Source organism: Mustela putorius, unplaced genomic scaffold (genome assembly GCF_011764305.1).
Source record: "Mustela putorius furo isolate JIRA1106 unplaced genomic scaffold, ASM1176430v1.1 tig00000151_pilon_pilon_pilon, whole genome shotgun sequence".
Classification (NCBI taxonomy): Eukaryota; Metazoa; Chordata; class Mammalia; order Carnivora; family Mustelidae; genus Mustela; species Mustela putorius.
In genome coordinates, this window is record NW_025421296.1 from 8,287,688 (window position 1) to 8,314,540 (window position 26,853).

The following is a 26,853-nucleotide window of genomic DNA, read 5'->3' on the forward strand; positions in this document are numbered from 1 at the left end:
CCTCTTTTTTTTTTTTCTTTCTTTCTTTTTTTTTTTTTTTTTTTTTTTCTCCTCTTCTTAAACAAACCACAAACGGATGTGAGGGAAGGAAGGTGTTTCTTTTACTCCTGAGTCCAGACACCTCTCTCTGTTCCGTCTAAGCTTGTTTTGCTGAACACTTAAAAAAAAAAAAAAAAAAAAAAAAGGAAAAGAAAAGGAGTTGCTTGATGTGAGAGTGAAATGGACGTAAGATTTTATCCACCTCCAGCCCAGCCCGCCGCTGCGCCCGACGCTCCCTGTCTGGGACCTTCTCCCTGCCTGGACCCCTACTATTGCAACAAGGTGAACGCTCTGCTTTTGTTTCCACCGTGTTCTTGCTGCTTGATCCCGGGAGGGGGGCGGCGGCGGCGGCGGACCGGCTCGGCTACCGGGGTCGGTCGGTGGAGGCCGGTCCCGGGCGCGCTCGAGTCGCAGCCCGCTACAGCCCTGCGTGCGCTGGGGTAGTAAATACTGTGCAGCAGCTCCGGGGGTTTGCCAAACACCGCGATTGTGCGTAAAGTGACAAGATTTGCTCGGATTCTTTCCTTCCTGCTGTTCGCGACTAAGGCTCCCTGCCTAGGTTTGCCGGGGGGCGTTTAAAAAAAATTAAGAGAAAACCACGGAATACTTTGGGGGTGTGTCTGGGGTCCGGGAACGCAGGCAGAGAGTAAGAGAAGTCAGTTTATTTTGTAGTTTCCCCTTCTGCTTCCCGCCCTCTCACGGGCTGCGGGGACTCGTGGCACCGCTTCCCGGACCGGGATTAGTTGCCAGGGGAGCAGCCGGGAGTCGGGGTGCAGGGAACAGGGAGACGCCTCCGCCCCCCGCCGGGAAAATTGCTCCACAAGTCTTTTGTTTTCGCAAATCCTTTCGGGCGCCCGAGCCGGGTGTTCGGACACCGGTTTGCGGACCGAGGTGCAGCAGGGTTGCCCGGTTTGGGGGACAGCTCCCGCTTGCGGGGGGCGGGGGGCGCGGTAAATGCAAGTTTGTTAGAAGCCGGGCGAGTGCGCCGAGTTTACGTCTGAAGCTCCAGCACTCCTCACGGCGCTTGGAGAAGCGTCCCAGGCTGGGCTGTACCCACAGCCCGGTGACCCCAGGTGCCAAGGCCGCGGGGTACCCGGGCGCGGCTGACCAGGCGGGTGGCCCCGGGCGGGCCTGGGGGTGGGGGTGGGGAGGCGGCCAGGGCTACTGCCAAGCTCTGCTATTCCCATAGATAGAATAGTCAGGGGGTGCGAAGGGAGGGGGTTACTCTCGGTGCTTCTCCAACTCTCTGCCCCGGGAGGGAGGACGCGCGGGGACCGGTCTCCGAGGGCAGCCGCAGGGCCACGGCTTTCCTCGCCCGGGGCTTATTGGACGTGTGGAAGCTGTCCAGCCGGGTGTACGTCGGAGGGGAGGAATGAGTTCTCTGAGACACCGGGCGAGTGGGTTAGACGCCCAGCTCCCGCTCAACCTGCTTGGTACTGTATTGCAAGCAGTTCCCTGTAGGTCCCTCCGTGAATTCCACTGGATGAATCGTTGGGACCCTTAATATTTGCCTGCTGGCGAGGCATCATCAAACAGCTTTTTTACGTGATACAGAAGTATTTAACGCGCTGCATCCTCAGCCCCCCGGACTCCCCACCACGCCACCCCCTCGCAGCTCCAGAGTCTTGGTCAGTCGGGACACACACACACACACACACACACACACAGCTGTGAGTTAAGTGATCCACAGATAGCACCCTGTGCAGACGCTCCTTGATGCTGGGTACAGTGTAAAGCTCGGTAGAAGGCTATGCTGAATGTCTATGATGGATAGGCAAGTTTGAAAAGGAGGAAATAGTCTTGTGCAAGGCAGAAAAGCTTATCATACAGGGAGCTCTTTAGGTACGAACAGGTTGGAAAGCTCAGGTAACTTTGGCAAGAGAAGTTTGTGTAATGAAGTTTCATTATTGGTTAGTACCATAGTTCTTTTATTCTTAAATCTGTTTTGCCTTTATAAGCAAGTATTTTGTGTATTTAACATTCTATTTTGCTCATAGCACTAGTACTAACAAAAATAATAAAGTAGCAGACCTATCATGGTTAGTAAACACATCTTCCAGGGTGGTAACCAGTACCAAAAAGAACCATTTTGGCAGTGAAACTGGACAAATCTGATTAGATTGATTGGTGATTTTAGGCTCCAAAAAGAAGGTAATGATTTGGATACACATTTCACTTGTCATTCTTGTGATAGTAGGGTCAGATTTAATTTAAAAGTTAAATGCTTTGGAAAATCAAGAATTACTTCAATATATTAAATCATTTTCCAATTAAGTGCTTTAAATAATTTTCGTGGGTTGTGCTGTGAATTGAATAAATTAATTCAGAAAGTCTTCAGAATTTCTTTACTAGCTCATTGAAGTTCCTTTCAAGCCCCCCCCCCCGTAGGAGAAGCAAACTGTTCTTTTAAAATGCAAATTAGCCACCCTTTCTATAGACTAGTTGCAAGTCTTCTATTTAACTTATCCAGGGAATAATGGATTTTTAAAGATGCAAAGTCATGATATACTTCTAATAGTAGGAAGAGACTTTATGGAAATGCTTCTGGAAGAATGCCTTCCCCTGCCTTTCTCTGGATAGCAGTCTATCAAATATATTTGTCACTGATCCCCGATTATATTAAACATACTGAGTAGGTTTGGTAGGCCCCAGAAAACCTAGTTTTTCTACTCCATCATGATCAGCACTGGTACACAACTTCTATCCAGCTTCACTGTTTTAGTTGCTTAGATTGTAGTCAACTAGCATTAATTTTTGCAGTGACTCAAGTGGATTTGCAGGGATGTGGAAGATGGGCAGAAGTTTGAAAGAAGTTTGAGATAAGAAATCTGCATCTACATTTAGTGAAAGCAAGTTGGATCAGACTTCCCTGAAAGAGCCAAGACAGCAAAGTAAACCTTGTGTCTTTCAGAGGTGTAATGAATATGTGGTTTATTACAAGAAACAGTCACTTTGTCAGGTTATTTGTTTTTAATAGGTTGATAAAACCATAAATTAATAATTATCTTTATTTTAAATCTGTCAACACTTTTGTCGTTGAAGCTGGTGTGCTAAGTCCCAGTGGAACCAGGATCTTTACGTGCTTCAGAATTGTGCCGTTGTACCTATAGTTTTCCCACTGATCTTTTTTTCAATGTTAGAAGAGACCCTAATCCAGAAAATGAGTATTTTCTTCCTCAAGCTTTTCTAAACTAGAAGGAGGTTGTGTTACCCCGCTGACACTTTCCGGCTGCTGCTCTATAGATTGCCAAAAACGCTACTTACATTTTTCAGTCGATAAACTCCAGAGGAGGCTTTTTTTTTTTTTTTTTTTTTTTGGGAAACCGTTTAATTTACTATTGGTCTATTGTAAGAGCACATTACGTTATGAACACATCACTATGCAAACTGGCCTCCATTTTCACAGAGCCCATTGAGGGAGAAAAGTGAGAACAATGCGGACGATGTTGGTTATGGCAAGGGTACGAGGCATCTCTTATACAAACAGCCAGAACGGATGGCATGTTGCTGTATATAGGTCAGCCTTTGAAACAGCAGCGTAGCTCTCAGACTGGACAGAAACATGCAGGCTGAAAGTAACAGTGTTCACCTCTTGGAACTTAAAGCGTGGTTACATTTCAGACATTGAGAGATGGTACCATAGTCAGTTTCATCTAATTAAGACTATTTTAAGTTACACTGTAGCCCTTAATTGAAATTGCATTAAAGGGACTCACAACTGGAGTGCAGTAGTAAAATATAGTCCTATTTTTTGTTCTAGTTGAAGGTGTCAGAGCATCAGTGCAAATCTATACCCACGGAGTAAGAACAGTTCCTTTCAGTTTCTTAGTGCAGTGTCATTTGTAAAGATTGTTTTCACGGATTTTATGCTAAATTGGGACAAAGAAGTGGCACTTTTTCATTTTTACAATGATGTGATGTGTTCAGTTATTGCTCAGTATCTGCCCACATAAGGAGCAGTAATACAATGATGTTATGACATGGCTAATCACAGGGATGCTGACCTCTGCCATCAGTGGGAGAGGAAATAATGGTCTTTACTGTTCTCAGTGGTTGCTGTTGTGGAATCAGGTCCTGAAGCTTTCTTTGGTTGGTTTAGACACAGGCAAGTCCAAGACACAAAACCCGTGCTCAATACTAGTTATACACAGACTAAAGAATAATGGCCGTTTGGGATGTTGGGTTTTTGTCATTGAAATGAGGAAGGACAGTGTATAATCTTTTCATATAAACATAGGAAGAAGGACCTATTTGTGATGAACTCAGCGTTGAAATGTCAGAGCTAACATTAAACACTCCATAACTTTTGAGAAAAACAAGATTCATTATTGTTTCTGCTACATCTCCTTTGAGCTTATTTTCCTATTTACTTAGAGCATTATGTCTTGGACTTTAAGGTGACAAAACTCATCACATCTAAAATACAGGATATACAAGCACATTAAGGTGGAGTCATTATTTCTACTCTAATTAATAAATGTAAGAAAAAAGGAGAATGGGAGAAGAAGGAGGAGGAGGAAGGGGAGGGTTATAAGCAATTTAGAGCATCATGCCTGATTAGTTCTCTATCCACATACATAACTTCTAGGACTTCAGTAAATTCATAGTTGATACTTGGGACATCATTAGTGTGATTAAAACTCCCTTGGGAGTTTTACTGGCTGGATCTTTCTTAAGTTCTGAGGTCCTTAAAATGTGCTTTAAATAAAATTTTTATAGGTAAGAAAGAGCAGAAAACAAGCAATCATACGGTTTTGGCCACCAAATCAGATATCACACAAAAACCTCAAATGTAGCTATCTTGACTTTGTGGGATATTTCACTGTCACAAATTCCAGTTTTAAATGTCTGTGTGAAAATTGTAGTATGGGTTTTGGAGAGATCAAATGCTATTTTTAACATAGCTTATGTGGCTTAATATTCTCACAGTTTATCATATTTTTTTAAGGTTACCGAATGATGATATTAAGGAATGTTTTAATATTTTTCTTAGGAAAACTAAACTGATATTTAAATATTATCTTAATAAACTGCTATTATAGATCTTTTTTAAATGATCTGATTGCAAGGGATGTAAGAACAGGAAAAAAGTAAGGCACTTGAACCTGGAAGAAAAAGGGAAAGCTCCAAGTTTCACAGTGACTTCCTTGGGACCAAAACTGGGCCTCAAATATTGGTTTCGGTATGTGGAACTATTTTTTTTTTTTTTTGGCCATGCTTTTTTGCAATGAGCTCAATTCAAGAGAGGGATAATGTAGAGAATTGGAGGAAAATCATACTTAGCTATAAAAGATGATTTATTCTAATATTTTCCAACATTTTGCTAGGATACTAGAAAGTTGAAAAGACCCTGGGGATATTTCTCCACTGCTGGTAATCCCTCCTGCCCTGATTTGAAGACTGCCCTCAGTATCAGGTCTGTCTGTATGCCCCCCTGCCTCCCCACCCCCCACCCCCGCCCTTCCCAAACACCTCCAGTCCAGGAAGAGCTTGGCAGCCTGGTTTAGCTCCTCCCTAATCTTAAATCGAACCTGGGAGGTCTGTACCTTCTAAAGTGAACTTTCTTCGCTCTCATCAGGAATGTGACTCAGCATTGTGGTTATCTTGGAGAGCATGCTTCTTTCCTCCTTGTCATCACTGTTCCAATCATCATGGTGACCTATGCATTCTTCCTCCAGTACCTGACCTTATTTTCTGGTTAAGGAAATTGGAATCTGCCAGTCTCCTGGCTCATACCCACTTTTTAAAATCTTGAATTAGGCTCTTCTCTTTTTCTCCATTTCCCAATCTGAGTGAATGACATAAGGTCATGCAATAATAGACCTAGAAACCATAGATACTTTGCTGTGAGGGAAAATAACTACGGCGGTCACTTCTAAGGTCTACTAGTTTCCACCTTTCCCCCACATTTTAAGCGCAGTGTATTTAGAGCTTGGAAACAGTTTCTGGAGCATCCCTTTCAGTGAGAAGTCTTTATTTAGATTATAAAATAGTATAAAAGTGGGACTGTGGTCTCCAAATCTTGAGTTGGCCTGCAGTAAGTTAGGGGACTTAACGCTTACAGAAAGTAAATGGGTTAACAGACTTAATAAGTGTTTTCATCAGAATATGCATGGACAACTAAAACAGGAAGAGTTGGACATGCAGAACTTATTTAACTAATCAACTTAGATAACTTATCCTACATGTCAGCTCTCCGAACGTGAATCTCCAGGTCCCTGGGAAGTCTTAGCACAGAATATTTATCTTGTATCTCAATAAACATGAAATGTAGCGATCGTGACTTGATGGAATGTTGTTAATAATTACATTTTTTAAATGGCATCAATTATTTAAGATAAAACTTACATTGTATACAACCAAATCCAAGAATCTAAAATGTACACCTTAGGAGAAAACAAGATTGAGGTGAACCATAATTTTAAATACTCTGGCCCCAATTATAGTTCTTACCTGCAAGAGGCTTCCATGGAAACATCTATAAGCTTGAATGCCACCTTGTTGGTCTCAATTAAATTTAAGCAAAATTCAAATATGCGAATGTTTAATTTTACCAATTCTAAAGAAACTTTCTTGCCTTTTCTTTACTTTCATTCTGGTGTTATTGATATATTTTTCAATTGATCTTTGCACTTCTCAGAGTCAGATAGCCTGTGGTCTCCAGTGGTTGACGGGACCCACAGTCAATACTGAATAGCGTTAAATAGCGTTAGGAAGCTGGAGTGCCAAGGCGATAGAGCTTACATCTGCCCTAATGAACTTGAGAATTTTTTGTTTTACACCATGCATGCCAAGTTTCATCCCGAAGAGCAATTTCTCATTAAAAACAGTCGAGTTATAAACTGCTTAGAAATGTGGTTTATAATGGAAGTGCCAACAGACTGTTAATTATAGCAGTTCTTCCATAATACTTTGAGACATGGAATTCACATTAACCTGAATGAGCTTTTCCTGGTTATAACATGTTTCTCCCTATAGCATTCATTTTGAAAATGGGAACATTATATTGCTCTGTGCTTGGATGTTGATGGTACAGCAGAAAAGACCAGAAGGAAGATAATGCCAGAAAGAAATACCCTGCTCTTTCATGATAGGAGATACTAGTATTTTTCCAGACTTCTGTAGTTTGGTCTATGGCAAGTTTGCATTACTTGATGAATAATGTCAAAGCTAACTTTTAAATGCTATCTTCAGATTTCCATTTTACTCGTGAAAAATCATTTATACACATTTATAATACCAAAGGTCGTGCAACCAATGTTACTATTAATGCTTTTCTCTTTGTCCATTTTTCACTTTGGACTTTTAAATGCTTCTGCTTTAGCCAAGTATTTATTGGTTTTCATTCCTGAGTTATGTGCTTTTATGAAGCTATCTTGAAAGGACTCCCAATTAAACTAAGGCTATGGTTGGTTGATACAAAGCTTTGTTAGTGGCCAAGAAAATATAAAAAGTTATTTTGAGTTACTACGAAGACCTACAAGTTATATGTATCTGATCCACACGGCTGAAATGGCAGCTTCTACAGAAAATAGCTTTTCTTTGATGTCTGGGAGCATCTTTCTGGGGGTTACCTAGTCAGAGAAATTGGTGTGTGTGTGTGTGTGTGTGTGTTTTCTTATGTTCCTCATGTCCTGGATATATTTCTGGTGATACATGCATGAGAATTTATCATAAATGGCAGAATCTATCAATGCATACAACAACAACAAGGGAAATCACACTGTCTTGTAGGAATGCCTCATTACCATTCCATTTTAAGAAACATAGCCATATTTCACAGGAGAAGATGCTTTCCAATGCTAGGGCTTTAATTGGGCATAATATAACCTGATAAGATTAAAGGACTAGAGCTTTCTGAGAAAAACCATAGGCTCTCTGAAGAAAAGACTGCTTTTTGTTCAAGATTTGAGATAAAAACTGAGGGCCCTTAAACCTATGTTGACTTACTCCTTAGGCAAAATAAATATAACCATGGAAAGGACATGGTCCCTCCCCCTCTGTTTTCTACTCCCTTTAGAAGCCTGACTTCGTTGTGTCTGGTAAAAGTTCTGACACTATAAACCTTTAATCCACCTGTGTCCCAGTCTGCCAAGTATCCACTAGAGAAAATAATTTATATTTGTATCAAGGAAGTCTTACGAGAATTAAGGAGTCAACGGAGGCAGATTATTTTGAAATCCTGTGGTGAAAGATGTTCAAGAATTCAAACAGTGGTAGACCTTAGAAAAATACCATATTCCCGGCACACTTCTTATATTTCTGCTCCTCTAGTGACACAAATGTATTTTCCAAAGTTGTAGACCATTGATTCTTCCAGCATGGGAGTGAAAAGGAGAACCTTTTGTAGAGGGTCACAGGTGAATTGGGACAAGTGGGGCATGTGTGGGTAGGTCTGAAGTCTCCTCCCCCTTTCCTTTATGGATAAGCCCCTCCCCCCCAGGGCCTTCCTCCTTCTCCGAGTTGAAAGCCAGTGCTGTACCCGCCAGAGATGCTTCTGGTGGGAGCTGGTACCTGTTTGCAGCTAGGAAGGTGAGCTAGAAGTTGAGTCTAACTGCTGCAGAGGGACTGCCCTCTTACAGCTCTTGACTTCAGGGAAGCGCTTGCCGCTCTGTACCTTCCTCTGATGGATGGGTCAGAGCTGCAAATATACAATGTGTGAGATTAATTACCGAATGGATCGACTGGGTCTAAAGATAGTCCAATTACATTGAAAGCGTATCTGTGCACCACCTGATTTTCTGAAGTCTTTTAACTCAATTAAATGGTTAATTAAAAAAAATGGTGGGGTAAAGGGTGATGTTCACTGGCGTCTTCATACATTGTGAAAACCAGTTCTCCTTTTCTAGGGCAACAGGCCTCAGCCCAAAATGCCAGCAACAATTGTATAAAGAGAAATGTTAATAATAAAGAGTCAGGATAACCTTTCAACAAAAAGTATATTTTATCATTTGGCAGATGCAGTCATGAACATTAATCATAGAACCTGCAGATAGTAGAAGCTTAATATCAAAGCTAATGATTTATTTTATGTTAATGACTTTCTGCCAGGGCATAAAAGACTGTTCATAATGGACTCTCCGCGCTATGTTCAGTTACTAAGGCTAATGGGATAATCTTTTCTCTCCCAAAATTAAGCTTTTTGAAATAAATTATGCTGTTACTTTTCAAGGTAACTCTCAAAAATTTACTGCAAAACTAATCTTTTAAGAACTGCTTAAAGAAATAAAGAGGAAGAAAAATCCCAAAGCAGCTTTTCTAGTTCATGTGCAGTTTTACTTAATTAGAGAGAGAAAGTTTGCATGTATGCTAATATCCCTGAACTTGCAGTGCCGAATAGTTGTAAAGTCAGCCTTCGGTGACTGCCCATGTCGGCCTTTGGAGAGTCAGCCCCCATGGGTATAGAACATGTTTTCGTCACTTACCAGGCAATAATGAAGGGAACGGTAGTAAAACGTTGAGTTGTTCACTGGGAAGTTTTTAAAATCATGTTTACAATTAGTTATAACCAACATTATATTTCAATAAGAGATAATTTGCCTACTGAAGTTCACATAATGTGCTAATCATGTCTAGTGGTTAATAAAGGCCTCCTACCTCACTCCCCTGATGGCTATAAAAGGCTATTATATTCATGGCTGCGGTTCAGGTACAGCTGCTCTGTGTTAATAATGCATCATTGTCCCACTAATCAACACACCAAAGGTCAGCCCCCCTAAGCACCTAAACCGCCTATTCTCTCTCCAAAATATTTATTAACACCTTAAAAGCGTATCTGTTCATTTTCCAGGCTACTTGTGTGATAAGGGTTTCGTAACCTGAGCTAGGTCACAGAGGAGATGAATATATATTCACACTAATTTTCTCCCATAAACATGTTTCCCATTTCCACAGTAAAGGACTGAATTAGTGTAGGGTTGTTTCAGTCATGAGCCTCTTTATAATGAAGTAGGTGTGCTCCAAAGTGAGAACATTTTCAGATTGTGGGTGTTATTTAAGGAGACATTTTGGAAGGAAAACAACTTCTCAATAACCAGAAGCATTTGAAGTCCACAGAGCCAGTCGGGAAATGGGGAGGGATATTTATAATCGAAACAGACGGGAATCGGTGTTAGTTTATAAACCCAATACTGTAGTGAAGTATTATTCGCTTAATTGTTCTTTTGGCATAGGAAAGCAATAATAGCAAAAGCTTCTTAAACCATATTTTCTGCACACAAAGAATACATTCACGTGGGATTTCCATTTTGCTAGAAAATCGTGTAAATCAATAAGCTAGCACTTATCTGCATTAAAATTAGGTAGACAACAATTTATAGGCACAGTGATAGTGTAGTTCTCTTGATACCCTTGGTTAGTGTTTAAGATAATCCTTGCTTTTGTGTCCTCAGAGAAACCAAAATGTTAAGTGAACAAGATCTCATTTTCCCATCTTGTATTATTGTCTCTGTTTCCTCTTACTCATTTTGATAACCTTGCGTGTGTGCGTGCGTGTGCGTGCCTGTGTGCGTGCTTGTGTGTGTCTCCTTCCTTTATGATTCGGGAACCTTCAGTGTTTTAAGAGAAGAAAAAGACATGAAACTCAACTATGTTTCCATCATCAAGAGAAATGCAAAAGGCAAACCAGGGGGAGGAGCCTGGGTTTCTGCAGCACCTAACGTACAATGGTACCTTTGTCATGCTTTAAATATATAATGCCTACAATAAAATATGTACAGGCACAGTTGTGATCTATGAAGTCCCTGGCTCCAGTGCCATTGTTTGTAGTCTCTACGGTTGTCATACATTGTTCTTTGCACATCATACCCTTACAGCAGAATTTGACACCATTTCTAGCTTTCAGCCTGCACCATTTTCATTGCACAATATATATGAGTTTGACAGGGTGTGTTGAGGAAAACTCTGGCAAGCAATTGATATTTTGAAGTGGCAAGCGTTTCAGCAGCTGCCTGCTTGTGAAAAAGGAATGATAAGATATACTGTATTGTTAGTTTCGGGGAAAGCATTAAGGTTTAAGCTCTGTAAAAATGTACACATTATTCGTCCGTGGCGAAGCAAGTCTTTTATGTTTTTTAGAGCTTAGCTCGCTGGCTGATGTGAACTAGAATGACATTGGTCAGTAAATGAATAGGAGTACTTTGAATTTGAACTGCTGCCAATTTTGCACCAACAAAGGAACTGACAAAAGAAAGATTTTATGTGAAATGCAAAGCACACCCAATGTTTTGGGGGCGGGGAAAGGGATGGAGAGAGAGAGAGAGAGAGAGAACCACACGGGGGAATATTCTTTCACACATACTCGCGAGGATACCAAATAGTTAAAACACATCCATTTTTCATGGCTCATCAGCTACGACCTAAGCTGTTTTATCGAATGTTCTTTAAAAACCTGTTGTAGACACATAGGCTTTTAGAATTTGTTCATATGGAATTTAGAGTGTTGTTCTAAATATCACACTGTGCCCTGGGGGCCTGTTGGCAGAATATCAGAGCTGCCCACTGTTGGAGTCACCAACTCTCTCTCTTGTAGTGGGAAATTATAGTTTAATCAGTTATGGCACTTTCAGTGTGTGACGTTCATTAGCGAGGCAATTTGTCATGACTGCTAATGGTCAGAATGCATCTGCTCTCTCCGTTACAGAGCGCGATAAGGAAGAAGACAAATATTCCAATATCTGATAGTATTAACTTGTTTCAAATTTGTAATCCAACGTTAGTTGCTCAAAACAGACACAGCAGCAGATTAATAAGTAGCCTCTATTCAATTTTACTGGGCCCTGTTTTTAGGGATTTATGACTTTCAGGCACACTAATGTGCTATTATGAAGGGCACAGTCTTTGATTAGATGTTCAACAGAAAGTAAGTTACGAGCAGCGTACCTTCTGGGTTCATCTGGAAAGAATTTATGTGCATAATATTTTCTATAGAACACCATAAATTGAAAGGTTGATGCATGCAGTATTTCTGACATGCTAAATATTCCTCTTATGATTAAAAAAAAAAGTCACTTTCCTATTGGTTTATAAACTGGTCAGTCACTTTTCAAGGGAGATTAGCGTCCCGATCTATTTGAAAAGTTGTAAAATTCTGGTGAAAAACTTCAGAGTGAATTAGAAACATCACGTTTTCCCCCCAGTACACTGCTTTATAAGATCATTGTTCATTGTTCTACATGGGAAAAGTTAAGAAAGATTCCGCCAGTTGAAAAGGCTGGATTTTTTTTTTCAAATGTATATCTCATATTTTCTAGATATTACATCACATAGCTTGCCGGACAAAATCTTTTTGACACATTTTCATTTTTAATGAAAGGCCCTAAAATTCAGAGCATAATGATTTCTTAGAAACTGAACCCAATCTTGGTAAAAAAAAAATTCGTTCTTGCTAGTAACAAAAGCTGTTACTGTTTAAGTTCCTGTTGAGCGGTTAGTCGGTACGCTTCACTGAATGTTGTCAAAAAGGCTTTCCTCATGATTGACAACCCGGCAGGAATGTGAATGGAGATTTTAATTGCGTATCATGTGTGCATATCAGAGTGAGCGAATTCATGACTCTGCTTAGCTCCATATCTCTGCAGGTCAGCCGTGCCAAAAAATGCTCTTTTATGTGCAATTTTTCCAAAAAGAGAAAGGTGTATGTGTACTGAAATCATCCGTTATTCATTTCTAAAGTGAAACACTTGTGTTCCCTTAGCCTCGGAGTCTGAAAGTGGAACAAAAATCCATTTTGAGATTTCTTTCTTTTACTCTTTGCCCTTACACTTGGATGATGTAAATTCTTTTGAGTTACAAGTTGGGAAAAGTCTGCCAGAACATATTTTTCTTATGGCACTTGTTATATGAAGTGTGTTTGTCTTTCTTTTTTTTTCTTTTTTTCCCTAAAGAGTACTTTGAAAAGAAAGAAAAAATGTAAGCCAGCGGAAAAAGTTACTGAGGTCAATTACCTTTCTATACAACTTGCTATCTTTAGAAAAGGTCTGGGGATTGGGTGGGTGGAGAAGAAAGGATATATTTTTGAGAGGGGGAAAGATTCATAAAGTTGCATCTGAATTTTGGTAAAAATAGCAAAAATGCAGTGCTTATGGTAAAGCGACATTAATAAATACGTGAATGTTCATTTCTTAGAAAAAGCTCTCCTCTGCCGAAAACATAAAGGTCAAAGTTTCATTTCTGCCCTCACTGCCTTGTCCAGATACAGGGCAGTGATGTACCATTTGTCTTTATTGAGATGTCTCACTCCGACACACAGGAGATTTTCAAAGTGGGGTAAAAACTTGCTTCGTAGAGAGACTTTGGCTACACTGACTGCCCCACCCCCGCCCGGACCGCTCAAGAACTTCTTACTGTAAAAACGCGACGAAACAAAAATGTGTGATGAATACGCTTATATAATTTTTCATTGGCGTGATGTGAAAATTTGGCACGTGGGCTGTAAATTTACCGCATAGCTACTTTTCCATGTCATTTTGAATAGGTGAGAAAAAGATTAGTGCCGGGGTCATTTTTAAAGAGAACTGTAAGAGTAAGTAGGGGAATGTTGAAAAGATGGTGACTTTTATAGCCTTAGGAGATCCCATGGGACTTAACTTTGTTCTGGGCTCTAATATGTTATCTCAACACATTTTAGAACATATCAAATTGCAGCCTGGTGATTCAGCCCTTCTTCTGACATGCAGTGCAGGGTGATTGCTACACGACGGCGATGCTGTACCTTTAAAACGCCGAAGAAGAAAAAAATCTATTTTATTTAAAAAATCTAGCTCTATGTATGGGTGACATTTTTCTAATGTTATGGAAGACTATTTTGTACTTTATATGGAGAGCTCAGGCAAGGAAAAAATCTATTTACAAAATGAAAAAAAGCGCTCAGCTGAATGCATTTCACTTTTAAAGATGATATTCTGGTAATGAACTTTATCAAGCAGAGACCATTTCAGTAAAAGTATTAAAGTAGTTCCTATTTCGGTTGCCTCACTTAAGGCTGTGTCACTGTTTCCATTATAACTTCTTATTTTCAGGTGCCTCTAATGCAGTCCCCATACAAATATTTGCACAGGGATGAGATGAGAATATTTTAGTCTACGAAGTCGACTTTTTATTTAGAATGCACTTCTGAAGAAGCGTGGGGCTTTGTTAATAAGGCATTCACTGGACAGCACCAGTGTGCAGTTTTAGGCTGTGTTTTTAGGCGTGAGATGAGGAAGCGGTGGGCCCCTGCCTTCGGGCGGCCAATCGAGAAGAGAGGAATACAAAGGACCAGACCAGAGCAGAGCTGAGGTATAAACTGATGTGGTAAGAGGTCGGTGCTCAGAGTGCTGGGGGTACAGAGAGCAAAGTAATGGATTGAGGTGGAGGGAATCCAAGCGGCTTCCTGGAGGAGATGGCATTTCAGTTGGTCTGAAGAATTGGAAAGTTACTCCTATTTTTGAATTAATTTTTATGTTCCTACCTCTTTTCGAAATGACTTGAGGCAACTTAAAATTAAGAAACAAGGCCGACAATAAGGCTATGAATAGCAACACAGCACATCACAGCCCCGGAAATGGAGACACAAGCATACTTCTTAGCTTTGGTATTATTACTATAATTAAACATTAAATTTGGCCCTTGCTCTCTCATTGAGCAAAACCAGAAATACCCTGAGTGCCAAGAATTCGGATTACCTGAGAGATGTGTAACACCACTTCTCCATGGATAGAGAGCATTCCTCTAATTAAAGGCTGCATAAGATATAAAATGAGGAAATGCGTGGAGCTGACGCATGGTGGCCATCTGAAGGTGATCGGTTGTGGCACCTGGGTTGAGACCGAGTCTTCTGTGGCGAGAAATTGGGCATGATAGAGGAGGAGGAGGCCCACAGGAATAAGAATCTGGAAAGAACCAGGAACGACTCTGGAATGAGAGAATGAAAACAGGCCTGTGCTTCAGGAAAGTAACTGTTGTCGTTAAAGAGATGGGTTGGGCAAGTTCCAGTGGAATTCAAATCACTGTTGTCAGTGGGCTAATGTCTCGCCCGAAGAGGAATGCCCCAGAGAAGACAGACTGACTGTTTGGGGAGATTACATGATAAAGTGAATGATCAGGTATTGATCTGTTTTTGGTGACTTTTCAAATCGGAGATGAATGATAAGCTTTTAGGGGTTTTCCACTTCAGCTAAAGGGTTGAATTTTCTTAAACTCTAACTTCTTGAAGGAACACTAGAGTGTTGCAGTCTCCCGGCCAATTCTTTCATTAATTAATCAGCCAAATCATTGGCAGTGAATACTAATGCTGTGTGTGTGTAGTCTTTGATGTATACCTGCTGAGCTTACTTCCAAAGATGTTAGTGATCGCTTTCCTGAAATTTCTCCATCAGTGATAAATATGCATGTAATTATCTGTAAATTTGGGAAGTATCTTCAAGCATCCAAACATATTCAGAAATGTCTGTCACCAGTTTCACAGGTACCTCGTGATCTTCAGGTAGCCACAGAGCAAAGTTCTCGAAGTTTTCTGTGGAAGTGCCCTGATGAATTTGCAGCCTGAGGGTAAGGAGGACAGGACAAATCCAGAAGTGCCGCTGCAGTCTACATAGGTCTTCGAAGACTGGTGTTCTGTCTCTGAGAAGTACTTGTATTTTATATTATTTACCATGATATCTCCATGTCGTTTTAATGTGAATATGATACTGTGAATCACTTACCATCGAGTCAACTCTGTGTTCCAGGAAGATAGTCCCTGGTATTCTATTGTCTACTTGGCATATTACTCTGCTCCTAGGGGAATGAGTTTGAGAAGCATGAAAGAGTGTAATGGTCTTTAACCTTAGTGTTAAGAAATAGTTTGGAAGCCTTGTAGAAGTCTATCTTGTCTGGTCATCTCTCCCACAGAGAATGGAACGTTTGGTCCACGCTTACTCTTTTCTTGACTCTCACTAATGCTCTAATTAACAAAGTACTTGATTTTAGCATAAAGTGGGAGAGTATTTAGCTAGGGCTCAATTGTTACTGGTGCAGAGGACATAGTGACTTTCCCAGTAAAGGGAGGGAATGGTGAAGAGGAGGGAGGTCAGATATCTCATGTGTGAGTGGAAGAGAGAAATCCTGTAGTTATGGCCAAACTTGATGGAAGAAGGCAGTCAAGACCGGGGTTCTATTGTTAGGCATTAGTATATCACCTAACCTGAGAAGAATTTGAAAAAATCTAAGAAAAGGAAAAGTTGGCAAAGACTTTGAATGATTTTGGTGGCAGTTGGAGATGGAGGGTAAGGGCAGGTGTATATAGGTCAGAACAAGACCCTTCAGGTAACAAGAGGCCGAGGCTTGGATGCCCCCTTCCTCTCTGTCCCTCACCCTCCCTCCCTTGCTCTTTTCCTCCCTTTCTTCCCCCACAGGGAGACGTAATTTGGAAGATGATTGACATTATTTTCCAGATTCCTTTAAGCTTATTTCTTAGATGACCTCTTATCTGTGCTCTCTTACTTATATCCTCACCTGCCCGCCATGGGCTTCTGTTTCCGGGCAGCCATCTTTTTCCTATCCTCTCTATCATCATTATGACACACTTCAGTGAACTGAACTGTCTTGCAAAAAGAAAAAAAAACCCCAGTAGTTCTAATAATGCAGGATGGAATGGATAGATTTCAGGTGTGCATATCCAAGATTTCCTCAACAAATGCCAGCCTTACCTGATAGCCATCCATAGCACCTGACAAATCAGGGTTGGCCGGCTTGGTTGTTTCCCCTTACTTCATTTAAGGCTTAACCTGTTTAAACAGTCAGGCATATATAAATAACGGATATTCCCTCTGAGGACAAAAATATGCCTTTTCATCTCAAAACAACATTTAGGCAGATGAAGCCTTTTAGATTCTTCCTTTCCCCAAATCCAGGAGCTTTTCCTATACTGAACATGTTTTGAAGTTTCATCTGAAATGGCAGGCCAGGGCAATGAACACTGTGTATGTCTGTAGCTTTCATTCCTTTATTTATAAGGTCCCATAAAAGTGGAACAACAACAAAAAAATAATGAAAAAGAGAAGTAGATTTCTTATATTTGATTCCATAGCTTCTTTCTTTCTTTCTTTAAGATTTTATTTATTTATTTGACAGAAAGTAGGCAGAGGCAGACAGAGGGAGAAGGGCAAACAGGCTCCCCACTGAGCAGAGTCTGATGCGGGGCTCGATCCCAGGACCCTGAGATCATGACCTGAGCCGAAGGCAGAGGCTTTAACCCACTGAGCCACCCAGGCGCCTCTCCATAGCCTACTTCTTTGTGGGGTTTGGAGCCCATGGCCCAGGATCCTTATAGACCCAGCTCCCAGCAGCGTGACATTTGTGAATATTGGTTAATTTATTCATTAAATATTTTCTGAGTGGTTATTATGCATCAGGAACTGTGGCTAAGTGGTAGAGATAGAGAAAGCAAAAAAAAAAAAAAAAGTGTTCACTTACTTAATCTTACATGTGATAGAAATAATTCTATTTGTGGAAGATGGGTGAACGAGAATTCAGTGGACTTCGATATTTTACCTAAAAACTATCAGTATGAAGCTCTGAATACCCCTGTGTGTTCGTTCATCCATTCACCTCTCGTTCCTTTCTTCCTCCTTCCCTCTCCCTTTCTTTCTTTCTTTCTTTCTTTCTCCTCCCCCACTCCTTCCCTCCCTCCCTCTCTCTTTCTCTCTCTCTCTCTCAGTCTAGATGATATGGCTGAGAATAGAACCAGCATTCCTTGCCCCGTCCCTTGCTATGACAGCAACTGATAGCCTATGAGACACAGGAACTGGGTAACTTAAGCCAATAGTGATTGTTTATGAAGTAGTCAAAGGAATGAATTTTTTAAAATTGAAATTCTAATCATGCAAATATTTTAGTCTTCAGAAATTTGAACTCTGGGTATCATTCAGAAAAAGAATGGGGTTTATGCTCGACCCTTGTCATGGGCTGCAGTCAGCTGCTTAGTATCATTCAGTACCACTTTTATATTGAAGTTATTTCTAAGTTCAGGATATTTTTACATGTTTAAATAATTTGTTCTATCACAGTGGCTTTCCAAAGGTAAACACCACTGTGTGTTTTCAAGTTCTTTTTTCTGACAAATAACTGCCTATTCTGGAAGACCGTCATGGCAGAAATTGCTTACAAAATAATTCTGTGGATCTCCTATTTTCTTACCATCTCATTCCTTCCCCTAATATGGTATGGAACCAGACTGCAATTACACTTTCACAATTACTTTATTATATGGGTTGAAATATACTCCTGAAGCTCTTATTACCTTTTCCATACCCCATTTGCACAGACCTGCTGATGGCTGTCAGCAACGCTTCCTCGGGACAATCAGCCATTCTTAGCGGGTTGTGTTTAAATTCAGAGCACCACAAATAGAAAGCACCTCTCTCTCCTTGCTGATGAATTTTTAATGTTTAAGCATTTGTAATAATTCCAAGGACTTTATTATAACAGCCTGCAGAATTAGGCCTGGGTGTTTTAGGATGTTGGATATTTATCTCTGATCTTGGTCGAAGGGGAGAAAAATGAAAACAACACAATGTTAATAGTGTGTGTGTCTGTAGCAACCTAAGCATTATGTCACCCGGGGTTAGAACTCCTTTTCCCTGAAAGAGGTTGTTTAAGATTTTCTACTTCAAATAATTCACTCAAAAGCTCTTTTCTCCATAATTGCATTTTATGAAGGCGGGTGGGGGAGACTCCACTTCACTCCATGTCTTTAAGTGGAAACTGGAATGCCATATATTCAAATATGGAATATATTTACATTTAATAGCAAAATCAAGAACCTTTCTGTTACATTACAAAGAGAAATATTCTTCTTTCTTAAAAAGCCAGTTCTTAGGGTTTTTGAAAGTCTTCTAAATAGAGATTTGGTTGACTCGGAGAGCCCCACGGTATAAGTTCCTATTATCCTCTTTCATGAAATTTTATTTACCACTTCATTTTATCCCCAAACTGTATCCGCATTAGGACAGCTACATATTAGACCATCTCTTATAAAGTTATGACATTTAAAAATACATGTTAAAGGAAAGAGTTAAAATAGAATCACCTTATGTGTCTTTGCTGTGAAGTGCCAGTGTAGAATGATTGCTCTGCCCTTTGAAAATTAGACAGTTTTGAGCCCAATGCTGATACCTTATGGGTATGTGTATTCGTGTAAGTTTATGTCAAATGTTCAGAAATAGGGGCGCCTGGGTGGCTCAGTGGGTTAAGCCTCTGCCTTCGGCTCAGGTCATGATCCCAGCGTCCTGGGATCGAGTCCCACATCGGGCTCTCTGCTCAGCGGGGAGACTGCTTCCTCCTCTCTCTCTGCCTGCCTCTCCGTCTACTTGTGATTTCTATCTGTCAAATAAATAAATAAAATCTTTTAAAAAAATGTTCAGAAATAATTCAGATAACTGATTGCATACTTCGATTATATTCAATGCATAAATTTATCAATATACATTTTGAAACAACATAATTGTCATTTGGTGTCTATGTTCCAGGTAAACCTCTTGCATATTTCTGATGATTAGTAATGACATTGAAATCAATCCATTTGTCAAGTTTCTTGTGATAGAAGGAGAAGGAGAGGGAATCCCATACCTTAGTGCTAATTATAGAACTAACCACATGACCTGGGATGAGTTACTTCTCATCTTTTCTCTAATAAGACAAGAAGCTTGATCACCTCTAAGATTCTTTCCTGCCCAAAGAATCAGGGATGTCCACTGATTTGCTAAATAGTAAATTCTGTAATATCAAGAGGTCTTGAGAATAAAAGTAATCAGAGAGTTCTATTACAGCCAGCAAAGTTAAAGACCTAAGGGTGTTGGGGCGCCTGGATGGCTCAGTGGGTTAAAGCCTCTGCCTTCAGCTCAGGTCATGATCCCAGGGTCGTGGGATGGAGCCCAGCGTCGGGCTCTCTGCTGGTGGGGAGCCTGCTTCCTCCTCTCTCTCTGCCTGCCTCTCTGCCTACTTGTGATCTCTGTCAAATAAATAAATAAAATCTTTAAAAGAAAACAACAACAACAACAAAAAAAACCCCTAAGGTTGTTGTCTTTTATTACATACCACTAAGACTCATCATCCCTCGATGAGTTTCGTGACTAACAGGCACATCTAAGTAGGTCTCCACGGAGCAAAACTTAGAGCAGACATTGAACAAGGCTGTACCAAGTTCCATCTTCCCATCCTGACAGAAAACGTCACGTTTTTAAAATGGAGGTCTCCCCAAGCCGCTTTGACTAAATGGCAGTTTGAGTTTATGAAAGTGGCAAATGATAAAACGCTTCTCCCATGTTTCGTTGTTCTAGTAGGACAGTTATATGTTAGGAAAGAAGTTTGGGAATCAGGAGTCAAGCAGGATACTGTGGGTGGGTGGGTTGTGGAGATCCCAGGGCAGAACGCCGGGATTTAGCTCAGCCTGAAGGAGTGAGCCAAACATCCAAATCCAGGTGTCCTGATGAACTGAAAAAGCTTCCCGCCCCCACTCAGAAGTGTATTAACACCTTTACTAGAGTTCTGGCATTGCTGAAACAAATTGTAGCATTGTGATTTCAGGCAACTTGAAAGGCCTTATTTTAAGTGAGGAGAGTCCAGGCTTTCAAAATGGGCCTACTCTCATCCTAATCTCTCACAAATATACTATCAGTAGGACTTAAGACGGCTGAGTTCCCAACTTCAAGAAGTTTTTGGTTTAGGAAAAAAAAAAGAAAGAAAGAAAAAAGTTTATTCTTGAAAAACAAACAAAAAAAAATTAGAGAGAATAGCATGAAAGAGAAAATATATTCTTAGTGTTCAATTTTCAGTCAGTCCTTCTTAACTGTTTTGATTCACCTGTACAAGCAAATGTTCTAGAATTTCTGACACTGTACTCAGAGGAATTAGTAGGTCCATGTCTTCCTAACAAAGCTTCAGAAATTGAAAAAAGAATTGCCCACAGCTGTCCTGCTGTTTCTTAGGTCCTCCTATGCTGTTGAACCTGCTTGGGCGTGGTCTCTCAGAAACACATGAGGTCACATTTTGGGATAGTCCAGTAGCTTCCCCCTCCTTTAGAGGACCACCGCGAAGGAATCAAAAATTCCTTCAGTGTGCCTTGCCAGACTATTCTGACCACCACTGGTTAAAGTAGTACAGAATACAGAATACAATGTTTATGTCTATAAGACCTGTGGAAGCAAATAGGTAAAATCAGTTGTTCATAAAACCTAATGTTGGTGTATTCTAAAACTTTTTTTTAAAAAGATTATTTATTTATTTATGAGAGAGAGAGAGAGAGGGAGAGAAGAGCACAAGCAGGGGGAGGGTAAGAGGGAAAGAGAGAAGCAGTCTCCCCATGGAGCAGGGAACCCAATGTGGGACGTGATCCCGGGACTCTGGGATCACGACCTGAGCCAACCAGGTGTCCCTTTAAAACTTTTTAATTTGTTCCTTTTCAATTCCTCAAGAAAGCACTGGAGCTTTTGTGTCCCAACCATGTCAGCTCTTCTGTGAGGGTCCCCACAGAGATGGAGCGCTAACTCGAGTTATTTGAATTACTTAGATGGATTTTTTCAGCAGCTGTGGTGTAGAAGCTGCCCAGAGAAGGCCGGGTCCTACCAGAGGAGCTTTGTAAAGCATCAGAGAACACTTTGGGCAAGTTTGCCTTCTCTAGCCCTCTGTTTTCTCATCTGCAAAGAGGAAAGAAGAAAACTCTTTCCTGTATGGGTTTTATGGGGTGGATTAAATGGCAGAAATTGCGTAAAGCCCCATCCGAGCTGCCAGCCCGGGACAGGTCAGTAACCACAAGCCAGAAACTCCAAAACTTCTGAAACTCACTCTGGAGTCCTCCCTGGAGGCCTCCAAACTGGGAGTGAAGCCGGTGGCATGGTTGGGAGATCACACCAGCAAACTCACACACCTGTTCAGATTATTGTCTCGGTCCGATGGTCAGAGCCTACCCAGAGACGATGCAATTTTAGGGACCCCTGCTCAGCAGGCCTCCTGAGCCTCAGGTGATCTCTCACCTATGGCTCTGCAGCCACAGTCCCAGAACAGAATGTGACTCCTCAGCTACAGCTGGACCACAGGAAAACTTGCATCTCAGCTGGGATTGTCTTCTAAACTTGCTCCTTTAATACACTTGCTTAGATGAATTGATCACATTAATAAACTGATGCTTTAGGTTCCAAGAGATGTGAGAGAAAGAAGTGTGAACCTAACATGACTCTCAACTTATGCACCAGACACACCTTTTAGGCACAGGACAGAGAGAACGGGAGATTGTTCGGGAAAGAGATAATGCCAAGGAAACCAACAAGACACTTCCCCTGGTTCTTGGCCTTGCTTGCCTTGCACTTGCTCTGGCAGTGATCCCACAAGAGTCAGCAGAAGGCTTCCTCCTATGAAATTCTGCCTCTACCAATATTTTTATTTTCTCTAAAGTTACTGGAAATTATAGGGACATCTGGCTGGCTCAGTCGGTAGAGCATGCAACTTTTGATCTTGGGATCATGAATTCAAACTCTGATTATTTTAAGAAAATAAATAAATAAAACTACTGGGACACCTGGGTGGCTCGGTTGGTTTATCATGTGCCTTCGGCTCAGGTCATGATCCCAGGGTTCTGGGATCGAGGCCCTCTTTGGGCTCCCTGCTCAGTGGGTTGTCTGCTTCTCCCACCCTCCCTTGCCCTGCTTGTGCTTGTACTCTCATTCTCTCTCTGCCAAATAAATAAATAAAATCTTTATTTAAAAAATTGAAACCACTGGAAATTGTATTAGGACCATTGCCTATGAAGTAGGAGCCAATTTATCTTTGTCATAGATCTGGGTAGAGTTTTAATCTTTCAACTAAAATATGGATTCATATTTGCGGTGCGTGCATGTGTGTGTGTGTGTGTGCGCTTGTGTGCGTGTCACGGAGTTTAAAGATCTCTGAGGTACTACCGGGCAATGTGGACATTGCTGAACACAGTTTCAGTGTTGTGCACTCCATGAAAGGGGAGATGCCCTCTCTGTTAAGTCTTTGAGTTTGAAGTTAGTAAAAAGAATTGACAAAGTGCAAAGAAGTTAAGATGGTCTAGTAATTCCTTGCATATTAGGGAGCAAATGAAAGTCCTTCCGACTGCTAATTTAGGGGTGCTAACGGGTGTTAGAAAATGAAAGTAATTAAAGTCATTTTTAAAACCATGTTAGTCCGTTTTACCAGGTGATAATAAGAGTGTGAAAGAGACATTACCATTCATTTATACTTTAATAGTAATTGGATAACGAGCCATTATCCTTTAATTGGTATTGCCCCTTATCGTTTTTTGAGGCGCTTATGCAGACATTCGAAATGTATTAGCAACACGTTCGGGTAGGGGAAGTGGAATATTTGGATCTCCATTTTACAGTAAAGGAAACTGGGGCTCAGAGCATTTAAGTGACTTATTTAAGATCATGCGACTAGTAAGTGACAGAATGGGGATGTGTTAAATGAGTGACCTGATATCAATACGTCTCCACATATCTACTCCACAATCTGTGAGTTCTGCTGAATTCTTGAAGCAAGGAGATACCCCGCTCCATGCCTGAATATTCAAATCATTGACCCACCGAGAATACCCAAGGAAAGTGGGTTTCTTTCACGTTGTAGAAGTCTCATTTTTAAGGAATATACCAGAATCTGCTTCACTTTTGCTGTTTTTATTTCACTTTTCTTGCAGGGACTCTTGAGAGAACAAAATAAATGCACAGAAAGTCAACACTGACAACATAGGGATGCTCCTTGAAGTGAATACTAGGAATCTTAAGAGTAATTTTTTAAATGTATTGGAATGTGGGCAGAACATATCTCTGAAATTTCTAAGGAGAGCCAAAAGAGAGAGAGAGACTTTTAAAGCAAATATTTTCTTGTGTCTAATGTATCAAAATGTGTCCCAAAATGACTTCAGTTCCTTAATTGAATTAAAATTAACAAAGCCATAGAAAATACAAAATGATCACATACCCTTCCTCCCCTCGGGTGCTTTGAGCATTATGGGCTATATGAGATATTTGTGTCCTGATGATAAAAGTAAGTTTTGAAGGTGTTGTGAAGGAAATGAAAATGTAAGTAAATTTTGAATGATAGTATCCAAATATTAGGAAGAGAGATTATCATCTAGTCTTCTTTGTGCCATTATATTGGGATACAGTGTACCATGGGCTTTTTGTGCTACTATCAAATATAATGACATCAGTAAGACAGAAAGGCTCTTTGAGCGTCCTTTCTTTAGAAACCAGAATGAAAGGTGGTTAAAATATGTGTTTCCTTTATAGAGTTGTCCCTGAAAATGTATCCCTCCTTGGGGACTTAGATAACTTTGAGGAATACTGCTCATTCTTCAGAAATGTCAAATCTGTTAAAAGAGCAGCCTGTGTATTTACTTCCAAATTCTGCACTGCTTCAGAAATCCTTCCACTCTGTGACCATGCCAATTATTGATTTGTCTTTTAAAAAATTTTTTAATTGCCAAGTCTTTCAAACCTAGTTATTATTTTTACTTATCATGATAATTAAGCATCCCATCATTCTAAATCCTTCAAACCCAATAATTATGTAATAATTATAATAGCTATTGTTGCATTTATTATATTTTAAATTGTAGAGAGGTAAACAAAATTAAAGGTGAAACATTCCCACTTTCCCTCCAATTCTCCTTCGAGAAATAACCTTGGTTGTCAGGTTAGTGTGTATCTTTTCATTGTTTTTACTATTTTTAGTTAAGCATAAATATTTACATTATTAGTGATATATCTAACATATATTGAGTACTAGAGGTCTGTAAAACAGAATTTTTGTCCAAACTGGAATCATGCTCTGTTGTATTATATATTGTTTGTCATAATTTCCAGTAAATAATAACTTATCATCACTCTTGATATTTGATGTATAAGTGGCTATTTATCTTGTTTAATGTGACAAGCCAATACATAAAATGCAAATGATGTGATACTTTCTAGAGAAAACTTTGTTTTGGGCGCTTACCAACAGACCAGTAAAGGTTGATTAAGTGTATGCTGTTGACCTTTGAAAGCACACAGGGGTTAGGGGCACTGACCTTTGTGCAGTTGAAAACCCATGTATAACTTTGGACTCCCCCAAAACTTAACTACTTAGAGCCTCCTGTGGACTGAAAGCTTAGCTGGTAACACAGTCTGCTAACACATACTTTGTATGCTATATGTATTACATACTGTATTATCACAGTAAAGGAAGTCAGAAAAGAAAATATTGCTATGAGAATTGTCATGAAGAGAAAATATATTTATAATAATGTGCTTTTTTTTTCAAAAACAATTCCATCGAAGCGTACCTGTGCAGTTCAAACCCATGTTGTTCAAGGGTCAACCGTAATTGATTCCTGGTGATTTACTTTAAAAATGTTGAATTATTAGAGAGGAAAAAATTAAGATTTGTTGCTAACCCACTCAAGTTACCAAGTGAGTCTGCCCTTTAATTAAGACCATATATACAGAAGCGAGGATATATTTTCAAGCCAACAAGTCCCAGCTGCAAGTGAAACAGCAAAAACGTTGATACCTTACAGCAGAAAGAAAAGACGTCATGTACATTTTCTACACAGGTATTCCCCCAATTATGAAGGTGTATAGAGATAGCTGTAAATATTTAATTATTTTACCAGGCTTAAAGGGAACATTTGTTAAAGTAACAATACTCGTAAGAGTTGATTCAAAAGCATTTCAAGCAACTGAAATATTTCAAATAGAAGTAATGTACTCAGCATTTAGGCTATGTGTAGATATAACAAAGTACATAATAGTCATTCAATGGATGTTAGTCTAGCACTTGCTATCTTGACTTGCTTCTATTAGGAATTGAAATAAAAATAAGAAATAGATTGTTCAAGGACTCTGTAGTTCTATAAATGCTTTCATCTACATTATTTCTTAGGAACTGTGGTGGAGAGTAGACATTGGGAGAGATCAAGCTCCAGTGTAGTAAGTCATAAAACCAGAAGTCAGGGAAAGGCTGCCATCCCAAGAGTCTATGTAGGAAGGACAGGAAGGTCTCAGTTGCAGAAGGTCTATCGTGGCTCTTTCCTGTCCTGTGAAGCAAGGACTAAGAAGTCTTCAGACTCTTCTTGCCCTGTCTAGACAGAGCCTCCGATTCTACTTCTTGATGCAGTGCTCACTCATTGGTTTTGGTATCCAACTCATTTGGATACTGTTGCCAGTTCTGTCCAGTGTTCTTCCAGTACACCTTGTTGCTTTCCAAGAACACACAGGTTCCATCAAAGAGCAAGCATTTCTAGTACACTAAAACTAGCCACTAGTTCTGGGCATGGGGAGTTCAAGGTAAATAGGTTTCCAGAACTCACAGTCTAACAAAGCAGAGAGACACATTAATGGGTAACCAGAATATATCATGAAAGGAGCTAAAGTAGAACAATGCACAAGGCAAGACAGAGGGACCCTTAATCCAGCTGGACTTCAAAGAAGAATTTTGGGGGGAGATGACGGGAATTGAAGAATCAGCAAGAATTAGCCAGCTAACATAGGAAGAGACCAGCATTAGTCAAGGTATGGGTCTGAATCATCCTGAGCCTTCAGGGAGCTCCCTACAGATTGGCTTTGTTAGAATTACGGATATGGAGTAGGGTTAGACTTGACCTCATGGTTTATGTTAAAGAACTTGGCATGTATTTGCTGATATTTATAAGAAGCCATTTAAAGGTTTTATGGAGAGGGTGACCTATCAGATGGAGGTTTTAAAGCGATTACTCTGACTTCAGTACAATGAATGGATTTGTAAAGACAGAGAGGAAAGAGGGAATGCCAGTTAAGGAATCTATCAAACAGCTTG

General features: G+C 40.3%; 1 protein-coding gene across 2 annotated transcripts in view; it reads left to right on the forward strand.

Moving 5' to 3' along the window:
* The first annotated feature begins 10 nt into the window (after positions 1 to 10).
* Positions 11 to 26,853, forward strand: part of TOX (thymocyte selection associated high mobility group box) — a 300,451-nt gene continuing 273,608 nt past the window's right edge. For both annotated transcript variants that reach the window (XM_004768782.3, XM_004768783.3), the window contains exon 1: positions 11 to 321. In XM_004768782.3, the coding sequence (XP_004768839.1) occupies positions 220 to 321 (102 nt within the window). In that variant the 5' untranslated portion in view covers positions 11 to 219. The remainder of the gene's footprint in view (positions 322 to 26,853) is intronic.